The following is a 13,726-nucleotide window of genomic DNA, read 5'->3' as shown; positions in this document are numbered from 1 at the left end:
CCTATATAGGATCCGAACCCATGGCCTTGGTGTTATCAGCACCACACTCTCCCGAGTGAGCCACGGGCCGGCCCTGCATTCCAGAGTTTTGATAAATAATAGTTTTATCAATCATTCAAACTCAAAATATTTAAATTTTGAATTTGAATCTGATATGCTTTCTTCTTAGATCAATGGTTTGTTCAAAGTATGTTTCTTAATTTCCAAACAGAAAAGGAAATGTTTGCATTTCTGGCTTGCATTTTCTTTTTTTTTTTTTTATTGAATCAAAATTGATTATACATATTTTGGGGGTTCAACATTGAGATACGTTGATCAAATCAATATTACTAGCATATGTATTGTTACAAATCATACTTACTCTTTATGCCCCTTGTCCAATCTCTCCCCATCCCCCTCTCTCTCCTCCCTCCCACCTCTGCTAACCCTAGATTTCTTCTCTCCTTCTGAAAGAATAATGGTTACTCTGTTGATTTGTCGCCTAGATGATCTGTCCAATGCTGAGAGGTGTGATCAGGTCCCCCAATGTTATCTTAGAGCAGATGCTTCTTCTGTCACTCTGGAATGGGCTTTGTGGGGAGAGACATCCTCTTCTTATCTTTATCTCTGCTGGTGACTCCCCTTGCGTGAATGCACTCCAGTGGCTGGCAGACCATCTACGTGGTGGTTGTGACGTCTAGTCACTTTCACAGCAGCCATGGTTATTGTGATGGCTGTGGTGGGCCACCCACATGCAGGTGATGTTTTTGGCATGCTCCTTGGTGCTGGCGGTGTACCTGGTTGTGAGGGGGATCCAGTCCCCAGCTCCATGCCTTGGGTCCTTGGGCATGCCCTGAGATGCTGGCATGGCGTGCCTGGTTGTAGGAAGGGGGTCCAGACCCCAGCTCCATCCCTCGGGTCCCCTGGCAGGCCCTGAGGCGCTGGCTGGCTTGCATTTTATATTGAGTTCTAGATTATTCACATTGTGGTCAGAATACCTGCTGTACATGATTTCAATCCTTTGAAAGTATGAAAGTTAATAATAAAATAGTCATCATATAGGTTGGTAGTCTCCCTTTTATATTTAGTAACATTGTTGCTTTCAGGTTTATCTTTAATTGTTAGTTTGCTACAAATTTTAAATGGAAATAAATTTGTCTGAAATTCACAATGATTGACTTTTTAAATCTATCAGCATAAAACAGTGTAGAAAAGTTCTCCAGTGGAGAGAGCACTTGATTTTTCCTTTGACTGGAATAGCTACATTATTGTTGTCAGCCCTGCATTGTTGAAATAGATCACCATGTGTTTATTCGCTCAAATAAGTCTGTCTTATTTGGTTATATTACTTTAGCTGGGGTCAGCCACATGTTTATTAAGCTTGTAAGTTAAACCCATTTGCAGTGAGAAAACTGAATAAAAACCAACTATTTCTTGGTTTTTCTCCAGGCCCGAGGTATGAAGAAGCAAGTCATCGATGACTTCATCACACAAAACAAGTATTTATTGGCAGCCAGGCTCACCAGCCAGAAGTTGTTCCATGAGCTCTGCCCCGTGAAACGGTCTCATCGACAGAGGAAGTAAGGATCAAGGCTTTGTCTCTGCTTGTCACTGCAATAGAGGGGCTGTGTTGTATTTTACTACAGGGCAATTAAACATCTACCCTGTGACAGTTTGTTTTTCATTTAACAACTATTGATTAATGACTGATGATAGTGGGGTGTATTAGTCCAGGTTGTCTTAGCAACAAGTTGTTAGATGTGCCAGCTTGGCGTAGGGGTCAGAGAAGATCTCCCTAAGGTATAACACTTTAGCTGAGTCCTGGAGGATGAGCAGCCATTAGCCAGGTGTCAGGGAAAGACTGGGTCACTTTAAGGAAGCACAGAGTATGAGAATTACTATCCCAGCTAGAGCACTCCATGCGGGGTGAGTCTTTGGAGGTCTTAGAGAGGAGCCAGGATAACGATTAAACAGTAGGGAAGTGTAGAGTACTGAGGGAATGTTAAAATAATTAGCTGGGAATTAAGAAGGCTAAGGTAAACTTATGCAATAAAGTATATGGAGAGTGTCTAAAAAGTGGGAAAAAGGGAAAATATTGATTATACTTTTCTCAGATTAATGAATCAGTGGCTTTAAATTTAGGAGTATTTCATCTGTAAGAGGTATGTGGATATGAAAGGAAGACATATCCATCATATTATTTGGGGGTTTTTTTGTTTGTTTTTTGTTTTTTGGGGGGGGGTTTTGTCCTTTTTGAGACCGCCGCACCACGCTCAGCCAGTGAGCGCACCGGTCATCCCTATATAGGATCCGAACCCGCGGCGAGAGCGCTGCCACGCTCCCAGCGCCACACTCTCCCGAGTGCGCCACGGGCTCAGCCCCATCATATTATTTGAAAATATAACTAAAATATTGTATAGAATAAAGAATTTCCCTGTGTTTCTAGACTTTTCAGGTTCCTTTATAGTCTAAGACAGAAGAAAGAAAGATTTTAATTAGATTTAAAAAAAGCAATATCCTAGATCGTAAGGATTGTTTACACAGCCTTCAAAATTTATCCCAAATCCTCACACTTCTCGCTGTTTTCCTACTGCTGCCCTAGAACAGGCCACCACCGTCTCCCATCAAGACCTCCGTGGCAGCCTTCTAACTCGTCTCTCTACCCCACTCCACTCTCAGACCTCCCAGTCAGTTCTCCACACATCAGCCACTGATCTTAAAGATGCAAATCAGATCGAGTCACTCTCCATCTCCTGGGTCTTTGCACTTGTAGTTCTGTCTGCCTGGGATGCTCTGACCAACCTAACAGTATGATTCCACCCTACTCTGGCCTCTCTCTCCTCTTCTTCTTTTTTTTTTTTTTCTCTCACAGCTCTTGTTGTTACCTGTCATGATATAACTATTTATTTGTTGTCTGTCTTCCCCACTGGAATATAAGATCCATGAGGGCAAAAATGTTGTGTCTTACCTGGCATATAGTAAGTGCTTAGTAAATATTTGGGGTAATGAATGAATGAATGAATAGCTTAACTTTCCATTGGAACCTTGCAAAGGAAGCTTCAGAATGATGCACAGTGGCTTCTGGTCTAGGATAGTTTTGACCAGCCCTCCCTGTGGTAGAAGAACTGGAACAGATGGTTTCTTTTTTTTTTTCCTTTTTGTCTTTTTTCGTGACCGGTAACGGGATCGCAACCCTCGGTGTCGCGCCCGCACAGCACTCAACCAGTGAGCAGACCGGTCCTTATATGGGATCCGAACCCTCAGCGGGAGCGCCGCCATGCTCCGAAGCGCCGCACTCTACCTTTTTGTCTTTTTTCGTGACCGGTAACGGGATCGCAACCCTCGGTGTCGCGCCCGCACAGCACTCAACCAGTGAGCAGACCGGTCCTTATATGGGATCCGAACCCTCAGCGGGAGCGCCGCCATGCTCCCAAGCGCCGCACTCTACCGAGTGCACCACCGGGCCGGCCCGTGGAACAGATGGTTTCTAAAAGGCTCTTCTGCATCAAGGGTTCAGTGACCGATGCCCTAAAAGAAATTCTTAGATGTCGTGAAGAAGTTGGGTTTGGGGAAAATATCACCAGTCTAGAAAAGAAGCAGGTCATTAATGACTTGGAAATCTCTCATTAGTGACGTCAGCTTTCATTATGCAAAATATATTCACTTCTGTCAGATGAGTGCCTCTTCTTTCTGTCCTTCACTTGCCATCATAGGTTCTAGCCCTGCCCCCAGGGACTGGTTATAAAGTTTTCCCTTTTGTCGTTGTGCAGGTACTGTGTGGTTTTACTGACTGCCGAGGCTACCAAGTTGAGCAAACCCTTTGAGGCGTTTCTGTCCTTTGCGCTGGCAAACACACAAGACACCGTGAGATTCGTGCACGTCTACAGCAGTCGGCAGCGGGAGTTTGCCAGCACCTTAGTGCCAGACAGCGAGGCGTTTCGAGGGAAATCAGCGGTGAGCCACGATTCTCTCCTAATCCCAGGCTCTTCACAAGCACGTGGCACTTGATTTTCTTTCCTCCTTCCTTGGGAATGTTGAATACAGATTCCAAGAAATGTGGAAATTGCTGAAGCCTGCTCTTTAAACAGTCTTTCACCTGGTCATTTCACATCCTAGATTTCAGCCCCGGGTCTCCACAGAAAGCATCTTTGCTATGAGTAAAGGTTAAAGTGCACCAGTCTGTTTCACCAGTTTTTCACTACAGCAGATCTGGTCTTGCAAGATCCTACATCCTAGATTTTATGGATCTTCTTTAGGCCACCAGTAATACCCTTTGGAAATGTACCCCTCCGTGTGCCCCTTTCCCTTATCCTAACTGGTCCCTCCTTTCCCCTCCATTGTCATCACTCCCTATGGAAGCATGAAATTCTCCTCCTCTGACTTTTTGATCATTTGGATAATCACAGAAAATCTCTCTAAAAAACAAAGGTTTCCTTTATCATAATATTAAGTCAGAGGTTATAAACAAAGTCTACTGAAATAAAAGAGCTTTGACTGAACAAAAGCTTTGGGAAGTCGCCATAAAAATAATTTCTTTTGTCGGAAAGATTTAAGTCTCTTGCAAAGATTTTAGATTCATCAGTATTTGTGTTTGAACTTATTGCTGACTTTATTAGACCTTTTTTTCTATCCTCTCTGCAAAAAAAACCAAACTAACTTACCATGCTTTTGAGACTTCTAAGGGTTTTTCTCTCCTTTTCTCCCAGGTGTCTATCTTAGAAAGGCGCAACACAGCAGGAAGGGTGGTATATAAAACCCTGGAAGATGCCTGGACTGGGAGCGAGAGTGATAAATTCGTCCTTCTGGGTTATCTTGACCAACTGCGGAAAGATCCAGCTCTTCTGTCCTCCGAAGCTGTGCTTCCCGACCTGACCGATGAACTTGCCCCTGTGAGCATCATGGCCGGGAAGGACAGGCCGCTGGGAGGGTTCGTGGGCTCACAGAGCCAGTGGCGGGTTCCTGCTAGGAGCCAAGATTCAGCAACAGTACTGAATTGGGATGTGGGGGCTCTCCCTCTGGGGTTCAGTCCTAACCATCGCCCCTTTTCCCTCTCGACAGGTTTTTCTCCTCCGGTGGCTCTACTCTGCTTCCGACTACATCTCAGACTGCTGGGATAGCATATTTCACAGCAACTGGTAGGAATATTGCTAAATCAAACTTCTTTTCTCTCTGTTCATGCCAGTACCACTCTTCTTTTGGAAAGAGCCCATCATCCTTTGATTTTAGAATACACTTGATATGGGCAAGTGGCAGAATGTTTACACATTTTCAACAACTGTTCCCTTTTTTCTGTTTGCTGACTGACCTTTTCCCATTGGTTGGGAAAGGATCACCCTGGCTGCCTTCCAGACAGCAGGGCCTGGGCCTGTCTCCTCATTATGGCGTCTCTGGTGGATAGCACAGGGCCTGACCCACATGGAGACCCGTGTGTAGGTGTACAAACAAATTAGTGAATTAATCAGAGACTGGATCTCCCCCTCCTACCACCGCCAGTAAGACCAGCAGCTCCTGAAGGCCAGAACCACTTCTCCATTCATGCTGTGGTGCCCGACGCCCAGCACAGCACCTGAAAAATGGCAGGCCTTTGATGGGTGTTTGTGAGTGAACAAAACTTTAGAACACCACTCCTAAGTGAAATCTTGAAAGATCAATTTTCTCTCCCTATTATACCCTCTGGGCCATGTCTGAATTATTCTGGCTGGAAAAAAATCAATAAAATGGAAGAAATAATTCCACAGACTTAAGTCACTGATACATCAACATCAGAAGTTCTTCCATGTTTACAATTTAAATCTTTTATTATCCCTGCTATTGTGTCGTTATGCAGAATTTATTAAGCACAGCCTATAAAACTGAGATACAAAATCAAACTTTTAGAATACGCTGTCTGTGAGTTAGAACCCCAAAGAAACAACCTCTACCTTCCTCTCCACCCCCACCCCACACCACCAAAAAAACCCTCTCTTGGTGTGAAATTAGAAAGTGTTTATTGGTGTGAAAGCTTTTTGGTTTGGGTGGTTTTTTTTTCTTTGAGCTGGAGAGAAGAAATCTAAAGCACAGCCCCCCGGGGCTGACGGAATGTGTTCACTTGGTTCTAGGCGGGAAGTGATGCCCCTCCTGTCCCTGATCTTCTCTGCCCTGTTCATCCTCTTCGGCACCGTCATCGTTCAGGCTTTCAGGTAGATGCCCTGAGCCCTCTCAGTGCGACTCTGAAGAGCGAGTCTCAAACCTCTATGGTCATTTGTATACTCTTTCTGTAAAACTCCTTTTTTCTTAATTTAGTGACTCAAACGATGAGCGAGAGTCAAACCCTCCAGATAAAGAGGAAGCCCATGAGAAGGCCGGGAAGACGGAGCCAACCTTCACCAAAGAAAACAGCAGGTTTCACTAACAAAACACCAAACTCACTCCCTGGGCACCAGACCATATAGTCTAATAGAGCAGTGTTGGAACATGTGGTATATGTAAGGACTCTGGTTCACGTCCTTGTAAGATGTGGGTATAGGGAAAGGACATTGCTGACTAGTGTTTACAAAAACTCTCTAGGCATCAGGTACACGACCTACTTATCTTGTTCTCTGTGGCTGTGCTTTGTTAGTCCCAGATCTACTAATGAAGGCAGGAAGCAAAGAAGCATGTCAGGGAGGTGGTAGATGACCGGAAGCAGAAAGTGATGTGTCACCATAACTGCGTCACTGAATGTGACCAGTGGTGAGCACACATCCATCCGCAAGGGAATGATTATTGCCTTCTTTGTTCTTTCCTAAAGCAACTTCTGCACCAAGTGAAAAGCAGCATGGAAAAGTCTATTTGTAGGCTGAGGATTACCGGGTCAGGGTCATCCCCATCCTGCCCGTATGTTCAACTCAAGAATATTAAATAACATGGCTGACCGATTAGCTCATTTGGTTAGAACATGGTGTTATAACACCAAGGTCAAGGGTTCAGATCCCTGTACTGGCCAGCCACCAAAAAAAAAAAAAATTAAATAACATAAATAATCTGATTGGAACATAGCATTTTCTTCCACATTTTCCTTTTTAAAGTAATGGCATTCCCCTATCCTGTAACATCCTAACTCCAGGATATTTCTCCACAGCAAGATTCCTAAAAAAGGCTTTGTGGAGGTAACTGAACTCACAGATGTCACATACACCAGCAACTTGGTACGTCTGAGGCCAGGCCACATGAACGTGGTCCTCATCCTGTCGAATTCCACTAAGACCAGCCTCCTACAGAAATTTGCTTTGGAGGTCTACACGTTCACTGGGTAAGCGTGTGCGTGCATATGTGCGAGAGTGAGCGTGCACATGTGGGTAAGGAGGGGACTGGAGCAAAACTGCACCCTTTCCTCTTTGGCCATTGGCTGTGACCTTTCCAATCCAGACATCTCAGCCATCGTGAGAGGGACCTCTTTTCTCCCTTGACTGTATGTTCTGTTGGTCCTGAACAGAAGAGCTTGAACTCAATGTTATTTCCTGGCCCCTTTCAGAAAACTGACTGTGCTCTAGCCCTTGTATATTTTCCAGAAGCCAGATGCTGACAGTGACATAGGTACCCCTAGCAAGGGATAGGAGAATGGGTGAGTGTCGCAGCTGTTGTAGATAGAGGCTCTCTGGCTCCCACAGAAATCCTTCATTTCTTCTGTGTTCAGGCCCCATCCCACACAAAGCCTTTTCCTGTTATTTGAAGTCTGGTTGGGGAAATACCCTGAGTCCTCATTCTGTTCTTCCTGCAGGAGCAGCTGCCTGCACTTCTCCTTCCTGAGTCTAGATAAACACAGAGAATGGCTAGAATACTTACTAGAATTTGCTCAAGATGCAGCCCTGATCCCAAACCAGTACGACAAGCATTTCATGGAACGTGACTACACTGGTTACGTACTGGCTCTGAACGGCCACAAGAAATACTTCTGCCTCTTCAAGCCCCAAAAAACAGTAGAAGAGGAGGAAGCCCTGGGGTTATGTGGTGACTTTGACTCTTCCCTCTATCTGGGTGAGTCTCGAGGGAAATCTTCCTGTGGCCTTGGATCTAGGCCCATCAAAGGAAAATTGAGCAAGCTATCCTTATGGATGGAGCGCCTGCTGGAAGGTTCCTTACAGAGGTTTTATATCCCATCGTGGCCTGAACTAGACTGAGAGAACTTCAAAAAAGGAATTGGAACTCTTCAGACTTTTTAACATGCCCCTGTGAAGAGGTATTTTCAGGACTCAAACTATCACAATGAACAGAGTATAGATTTTAGATTCCTCTTCTAGAACAATGTCTAGAAGAATCTTTCCTCTGTCCTGTTCTAACCTAGGAGTGAAAAACACGACGTTTGAATTCCCTAGATCAAAATATTTTCCTTTGGGGTTTTTTCCCTCATTTGGATGCTGCACTGTTTCAGATAGACTGCTCATTCCCTCTTCCCTCGTCCCCATCACATGCTCACACCACCCTCCCCTGTCCTATCCTCTTACATTGTGAAATGCAGGGCTCAACCCAGCAACGGTACCTGGACGGACCCTCCTGAGCCCATTGTGCAGGCCATTTGCCCCTGCCCCCATGACCCATCCTCCCGCCCCACCTTCCCGGCCTCTGCTGCGCTTCTGCCATGGCGCATGCTCTTAGCACAGAACCACCCGTGGCGTTTCTAGGCCCTGCATCTTGAAGGAGGCCTAGTTCCCAGCAGTCTTACACTGAATGGTGGTTCTGGGAGTAAGTGGCTAAAAGTATATTTTGGGGGTATCCCCCACAGCAGTTTGTAGCCACGGTTTTAAAAGGAAAGGGATGAGTGGGGTTTCCACATGTGGGTTTGGTTTTCTTCCCAAGAAGAGGAAAGCAGGGCTGGGCAGAGGCTAAAGTGCTATAGCTCCATGATCCCTTGTGGGCGTCCCTCTGCCTGCCCGGAGCCAGGGAGGGGTCCGCACAGCAGAACATGCTGTAATGCCTTTGAGCAGTTGTGTTTTCAGATGCCTTTCTGCCTCTGTCAATTTTAAGGTTTGGATATTAGGAGCCATAACTTGTAACCTTGTTCTCTGAACGTAGAGATAAGCTGCTATAAAGCCAGTAGATGTTAAACCGAAGACAAATTATTCCCACCTGCCATGAGTCAGGCTCAAGGAACCTCTTCACTCCAGTGGTGTCTCTTTAGTAAGGTACCAGACATGTCTTTGTATCAAGGAACTTAAAATTTCTCAACCATTGTATTTTGAACACTGTTACCCCAAAAGTGCTGTAACTGCAAATCATCTTTTGTGACAAGTGAGCCAAGACTTACTCTACACTGCTGTTTTGTAAAAGGCTTACTTTCCACTTCTGGCCTATATTTTCATGTCTCACTTTTAATTGTTTTCCCTCTTAACTTACAACTTCTTCATCAGGATCAGGGTCAGACTGATCATCAGCACCCCAGCTTGCTGAGCTCCGATGTACAATGGACTATAGGCTGGATCATACCAGCCAGTTAGAGAGTGTACCTTTTATTTTTCGGGCAAAACCACCAATGGAGTTTGGACAACCTCAAAGAGTGGTCTGTTTCAAATGTCAAAGCAAATTGCCTGTTTGTAAAGTGAAGGGTGAAAATCAGTGATGGGACATTTACTAATTTAGTATTTGTTTAATCATAACTGCTTTAAACTAAGCCACTTGGATCCTTAATAATTTAAATATTAAGCTATAGTGGTAAGTAATAAATTATTTCATCCCAGGAATTCCTGTAGTTTTCATGGAGTCTATAGCTTTATTAAAAAATAAAGAAATCCCTGCCAGGCTTCATTCTTCCATATGATCCTCAAACTAGATGCTTACTCTGAATGCTGTATCTTATGGCACCTGGCCCAGTCAGAAATGGTCAAGGAATTCATGTGACTCCTTCATACACCAGTCCTCAAAATTATTTTCTGGGTCTTTTATGGCCAGGTTGCTTATAGGAGTAGGAGTACTGTCTTGGTTCAGTGGCAGGTTTTTTTGTTTTGTTTTGTTTTTGGTGGCTGGCCGGTACAGGGATCAAATCCTGGACCTTGGTGTTATCAGCACCACACTCTAACCAACTGAGCAGACTGGCAAGCCCAGTGGTAAGTTTTTATTTTTAATTTCTAGTACTAACGAAGTTCCTGATTTTAATTTCTGAAAACCAAAAACTCCTCGTATTTATTCATTCTTATTGTTAAAATAAAAAGCACCTTCAGACAGCCACACCTTCCATTCACAGTAGGAAAGAAAAAGGGGTGATGGGATTGACAATATTCCTGGCAAACGTTTTAGTCCAAAAATTCTTCTACAAATAGGTTTGGAGGCTAGTAGATATGTCCCCCAGAGGATGCTAGGGAGCTTTTATATTAAATTGAACTTTACCCTTGACCATCCAAGACTTTCCTCCTGAATATTGTTTCCATGTATTTTTTATTTTTGTATCAAAAGTATGAGCCATTGTCATGCTCAACCAATGCCACCATTTCTCTTTCTGATATATGTAATCATACAAGTCCTGATTTTGGTTTTAAGTTAACCCCCTAGTGGGGATCCAAACCCTTGACCTTGGTGTTACCAACATCATGCTCTAACCAAGTGAGCTAACGGGCCAGTCCTAACTCCCTACTCTTTGAATGTCAACACTGATGTTTTTGGAGGTGGGTTTTTCTGGCTGATACAGACTATGCATCATGTTTAGCAAAGGGAGCAAAAACTGGCCTTTGTAGTCTTTGTAGAATACATACCCATTTCTGAAATTTTTTTTTTTTTATTGCTCAGGTGTTGGTTGCACAATTTATCTGGCACACAGGTCGTCGGCTGCAGCTAAGCAACATTTCAGTGAGCAAGACTGCCCTAACCTCCACTAGGTGCCATGGTCTCACTGCCATCACTTATACACCGTGAGATTTTAGTTGTAGTTTTCAAATAGGTTGGTTTCTTCCTCATTCACAGCCTTTTCACGCTTGTGCCCTTTTATTTATTAACATCCTAATCAATTTGCAGCTGCCATAGTACATAAATGTTTTCCTGATATAAAAGAAATGGGATCTGTCTGTGTTTTAAGTGATTTGCTTTGTTTGGGAATAGGGATTGGAAGCAAATACTCAGATCTTTTTTTTTTTAAGTAGCATTCTTTAAAAGCTGATGCAAAATATCTTTACGGATAAAACGTAGTTCATGTTCAAATATCTGACATTGTCCCTTGAAAACAAATGCAGTATGGCAGCTGCTGAATCTGTTCAGTTTGTCAAGGAGGATGATTGATTGTACTTGGGAGACAGATCTGAAATGAAGGTTAATATTTTGCACTTTTGATACTCTTAGGAACAAATAACTTATTTGGCAAATTGTGTCTTTTTTATGTTTTGGGTTTTTTGTTGTTTTTTGTATTGTGAACAGGCACTGAAGCTGATGTTATTTTGTTTTAAGATTATTACAGACTGGAAACAAATAAACTATTTTAATGTGTGATCATTATGGGGTAGCTCTTGCATTGCAAGATGATTTGATCATGGACACATTATCAACAAAACCGAATTTGCATGTAACTCAGGACATGCTTAAGAGCAGCACAGCTTAACTGCAGATTTTGGGAACTGTTGTCGTAGCGGGTATGTTAGCTTGAAGAGTAAATAATGCAAACTGAGTCTTGTAGGAAGTGGGCTAGAGAAAGTTTCATTGAAGGCTCAGATGGTGTTGCCTGGTTTGGAAGACAATTTGTGCACCTTCCTGGGCTTCTGAGCAGAAAGTTTCCTTATTAGGATCTGCGTGTTATTTTTTTCAAACTTTCTATTTATGTTCACAATGGTCCTGGGACCAAGATGCAGCCCGAAGCTCCTCAGAGGAGGAGCTATATGTTAAAGGAAGATAGTGCAGAAATATGGAACATTTATACAGTATTATTTCATTGACATTTTCATTCCTTCAATTTTTAAGTAATCTTGACAATTTCTCCATCCCCTTCCCCTTTATCCTCCACCATCTTTCATCAAAGAAAAAAAATCAAAACAGTACAAGGACTTCATTTTTTAAAAAGTTAACACAAACTCCTTAGAAATGTTTGCTGTTTGGGTTAGAGTTCTACTGAATGTCCTGATTTTACAGCCACCAATGACACTTTTAACAGAAAGTTTTATTGGCATAAACCCTTTAGTACTCAGAGTGCTCGCTCATAAATTCTTCATGAGAATTTGTCAGCAGCGCAATCTATTTTGACGTGAACAGCACAAGACTCAGACGATTGTCACTTTGGGGAGAGCACACAGCATCTCAAATAGGAGGTTAGCCGCCAGGAGGGCCGTATTTCCTACAAAGAAATGAAACCTGACATGAATACTGCACAGACCACCTCTTAAAGCTGAGCCTCTGGGGACTCCTAGGCTCTCTTAGGTTTGTGCTTCCTTTTCCGGAACTTCTCTGGCTGCCAACCACCTGTGAACAGCTTTCCTGGCATTCTGCCTCCATCAAGCATCATTTGGAAATTGTATTTTTAAAATCAGATTTCTTTGTTTACTCTGAGAACAGAGTATTCCCAAAGGAAAACCTATAATAATTGTGTGTACTATATCTCATCTACCCTCTGAGGCTAATAGGCCTAACTCTGTAAGCGTTTCTAAGTTAAAAATATTGAACTGGCATCTGTTTTGAGGATCTTAACCAGCTAATTCTCCTCTTTATAAATATTAATAAATATTTATGCTTTGAGAATCCCCTTTTCAATGAAACATCAAAGGAGGATGGAACTGCTCCAACCCATCACTAACCTGCAGGCTGGTTTCTCTTCTACTGACTGGTGAGCAAGCTAATAATACTTAGCTACCTCCCGGGGGTGTTGTTAGGGTTAATTACCTCCTGTTTGTAAGTTCTGCAGTAATAGGTTTATTTTCTTCATTGTTGGACATACTCAGCAGGTTCCCTGAGTTGTATAAGGATACCCATCCATTTTCTACTTATTAACTAGGTTAGTATAATTTAAACTAGCAGCTGCTCACAGATCACAGTTTTCTTACTTACCAGAAGGATCATACAGCGGTGAAACTTCCACAAGTTCACAACCCACCACATTCAGGCCTTGACAACCCCGGATGATCTCCAGAGCCTGTCCAAAATCAAGACTGAGCTGTCCTCAGTGGTAATCATTTACAATGAAAAGCAACCTGTAGGGGCTTCAGTGGGTTGCTCCTACCACATCCTTTGACGTGAAACTGTTGCCTGCCCTCAGTAAACATCTATGACTGCCAGGCACACTGGTCGGCCTCGCAGCGACACGTATGACCAACACACAGTCCCTGCTGCTGAGTTCTTCATAGTGTGATGATGCAGACAAGCAAGCGTTAGGTTGTGTCAACGATACACTTAAGGGCTTCAGGAAAAGCCAGCCCAGAACCCTGTGAGCACAGTAACAGCCTGGAGAGGTGGGGGAGGGCTTCCAAAGGTGGAAATACTTAGTTCAAGCGACAGGCCCAGCAGATGAATAGGGGAACGGCATTCCAAGCAGAGGCAAAGACACAAGTAGTTCGATGGGGTCAGAAGACAGCGTAAGGGCCGGCCCGGTGGCACACTGGAGAGTGCGCCGTTTGGGAGCGCGGCAGCGCTCCCGCCGAGGGTTCGGATCCCATGTGGAGACCGGTTCCCGCTCACTGGCTGAGCGCGGTGCAGGCGCAACACCGAGGGTTGCGATCCCGTTACCGGTTGGTAAAAAAGACAAAAAGAAAAAAAAAAAAAAAAAAAAAAAAAAAAAAAAAAGAAGACAGCGTAAGCAAGGAGCAGTGGAAGGAAGAGAGGCCTCTTG

At 43.7% G+C, this 13,726-nt stretch overlaps 2 protein-coding genes across 2 annotated transcripts in view; one reads left to right on the top strand and one right to left on the bottom strand.

The window, feature by feature from the left end:
• The window catches only part of DNAJC16 (DnaJ (Hsp40) homolog, subfamily C, member 16), a 46,928-nt gene extending 37,182 nt beyond the window's left edge, over positions 1-9,746 (top strand). Inside the window, exons 8-15 of the mRNA XM_008572851.1 lie at positions 1,429-1,559; positions 3,750-3,933; positions 4,686-4,868; positions 5,038-5,114; positions 6,078-6,158; positions 6,262-6,360; positions 7,079-7,249; positions 7,718-9,746. Of these exons, the coding sequence (XP_008571073.1) occupies positions 1,429-1,559; positions 3,750-3,933; positions 4,686-4,868; positions 5,038-5,114; positions 6,078-6,158; positions 6,262-6,360; positions 7,079-7,249; positions 7,718-8,117 (1,326 nt within the window). The 3' untranslated portion in view covers positions 8,118-9,746. The remainder of the gene's footprint in view (positions 1-1,428; positions 1,560-3,749; positions 3,934-4,685; positions 4,869-5,037; positions 5,115-6,077; positions 6,159-6,261; positions 6,361-7,078; positions 7,250-7,717) is intronic.
• A 1,300-nt stretch (positions 9,747-11,046) lies between these two features.
• Positions 11,047-13,726, bottom strand: part of AGMAT (agmatine ureohydrolase (agmatinase)) — a 10,262-nt gene continuing 7,582 nt past the window's right edge. The window contains exons 6-7 of the mRNA XM_008572850.1: positions 12,949-13,033; positions 11,047-12,241 (exon numbers count right to left, since the gene is read on the bottom strand). Coding sequence (XP_008571072.1) covers positions 12,168-12,241; positions 12,949-13,033 — 159 coding nt within the window. The 3' untranslated portion in view covers positions 11,047-12,167. The remainder of the gene's footprint in view (positions 12,242-12,948; positions 13,034-13,726) is intronic.

Source organism: Galeopterus variegatus, unplaced genomic scaffold (assembly GCF_000696425.1).
Source record: "Galeopterus variegatus unplaced genomic scaffold, G_variegatus-3.0.2 Scaffold843, whole genome shotgun sequence".
NCBI classification, from domain to species: domain Eukaryota; kingdom Metazoa; phylum Chordata; class Mammalia; order Dermoptera; family Cynocephalidae; genus Galeopterus; species Galeopterus variegatus.
Note: the sequence above shows the minus strand (reverse complement) of the source record. Positions and strands in the feature narration are given on the sequence as shown.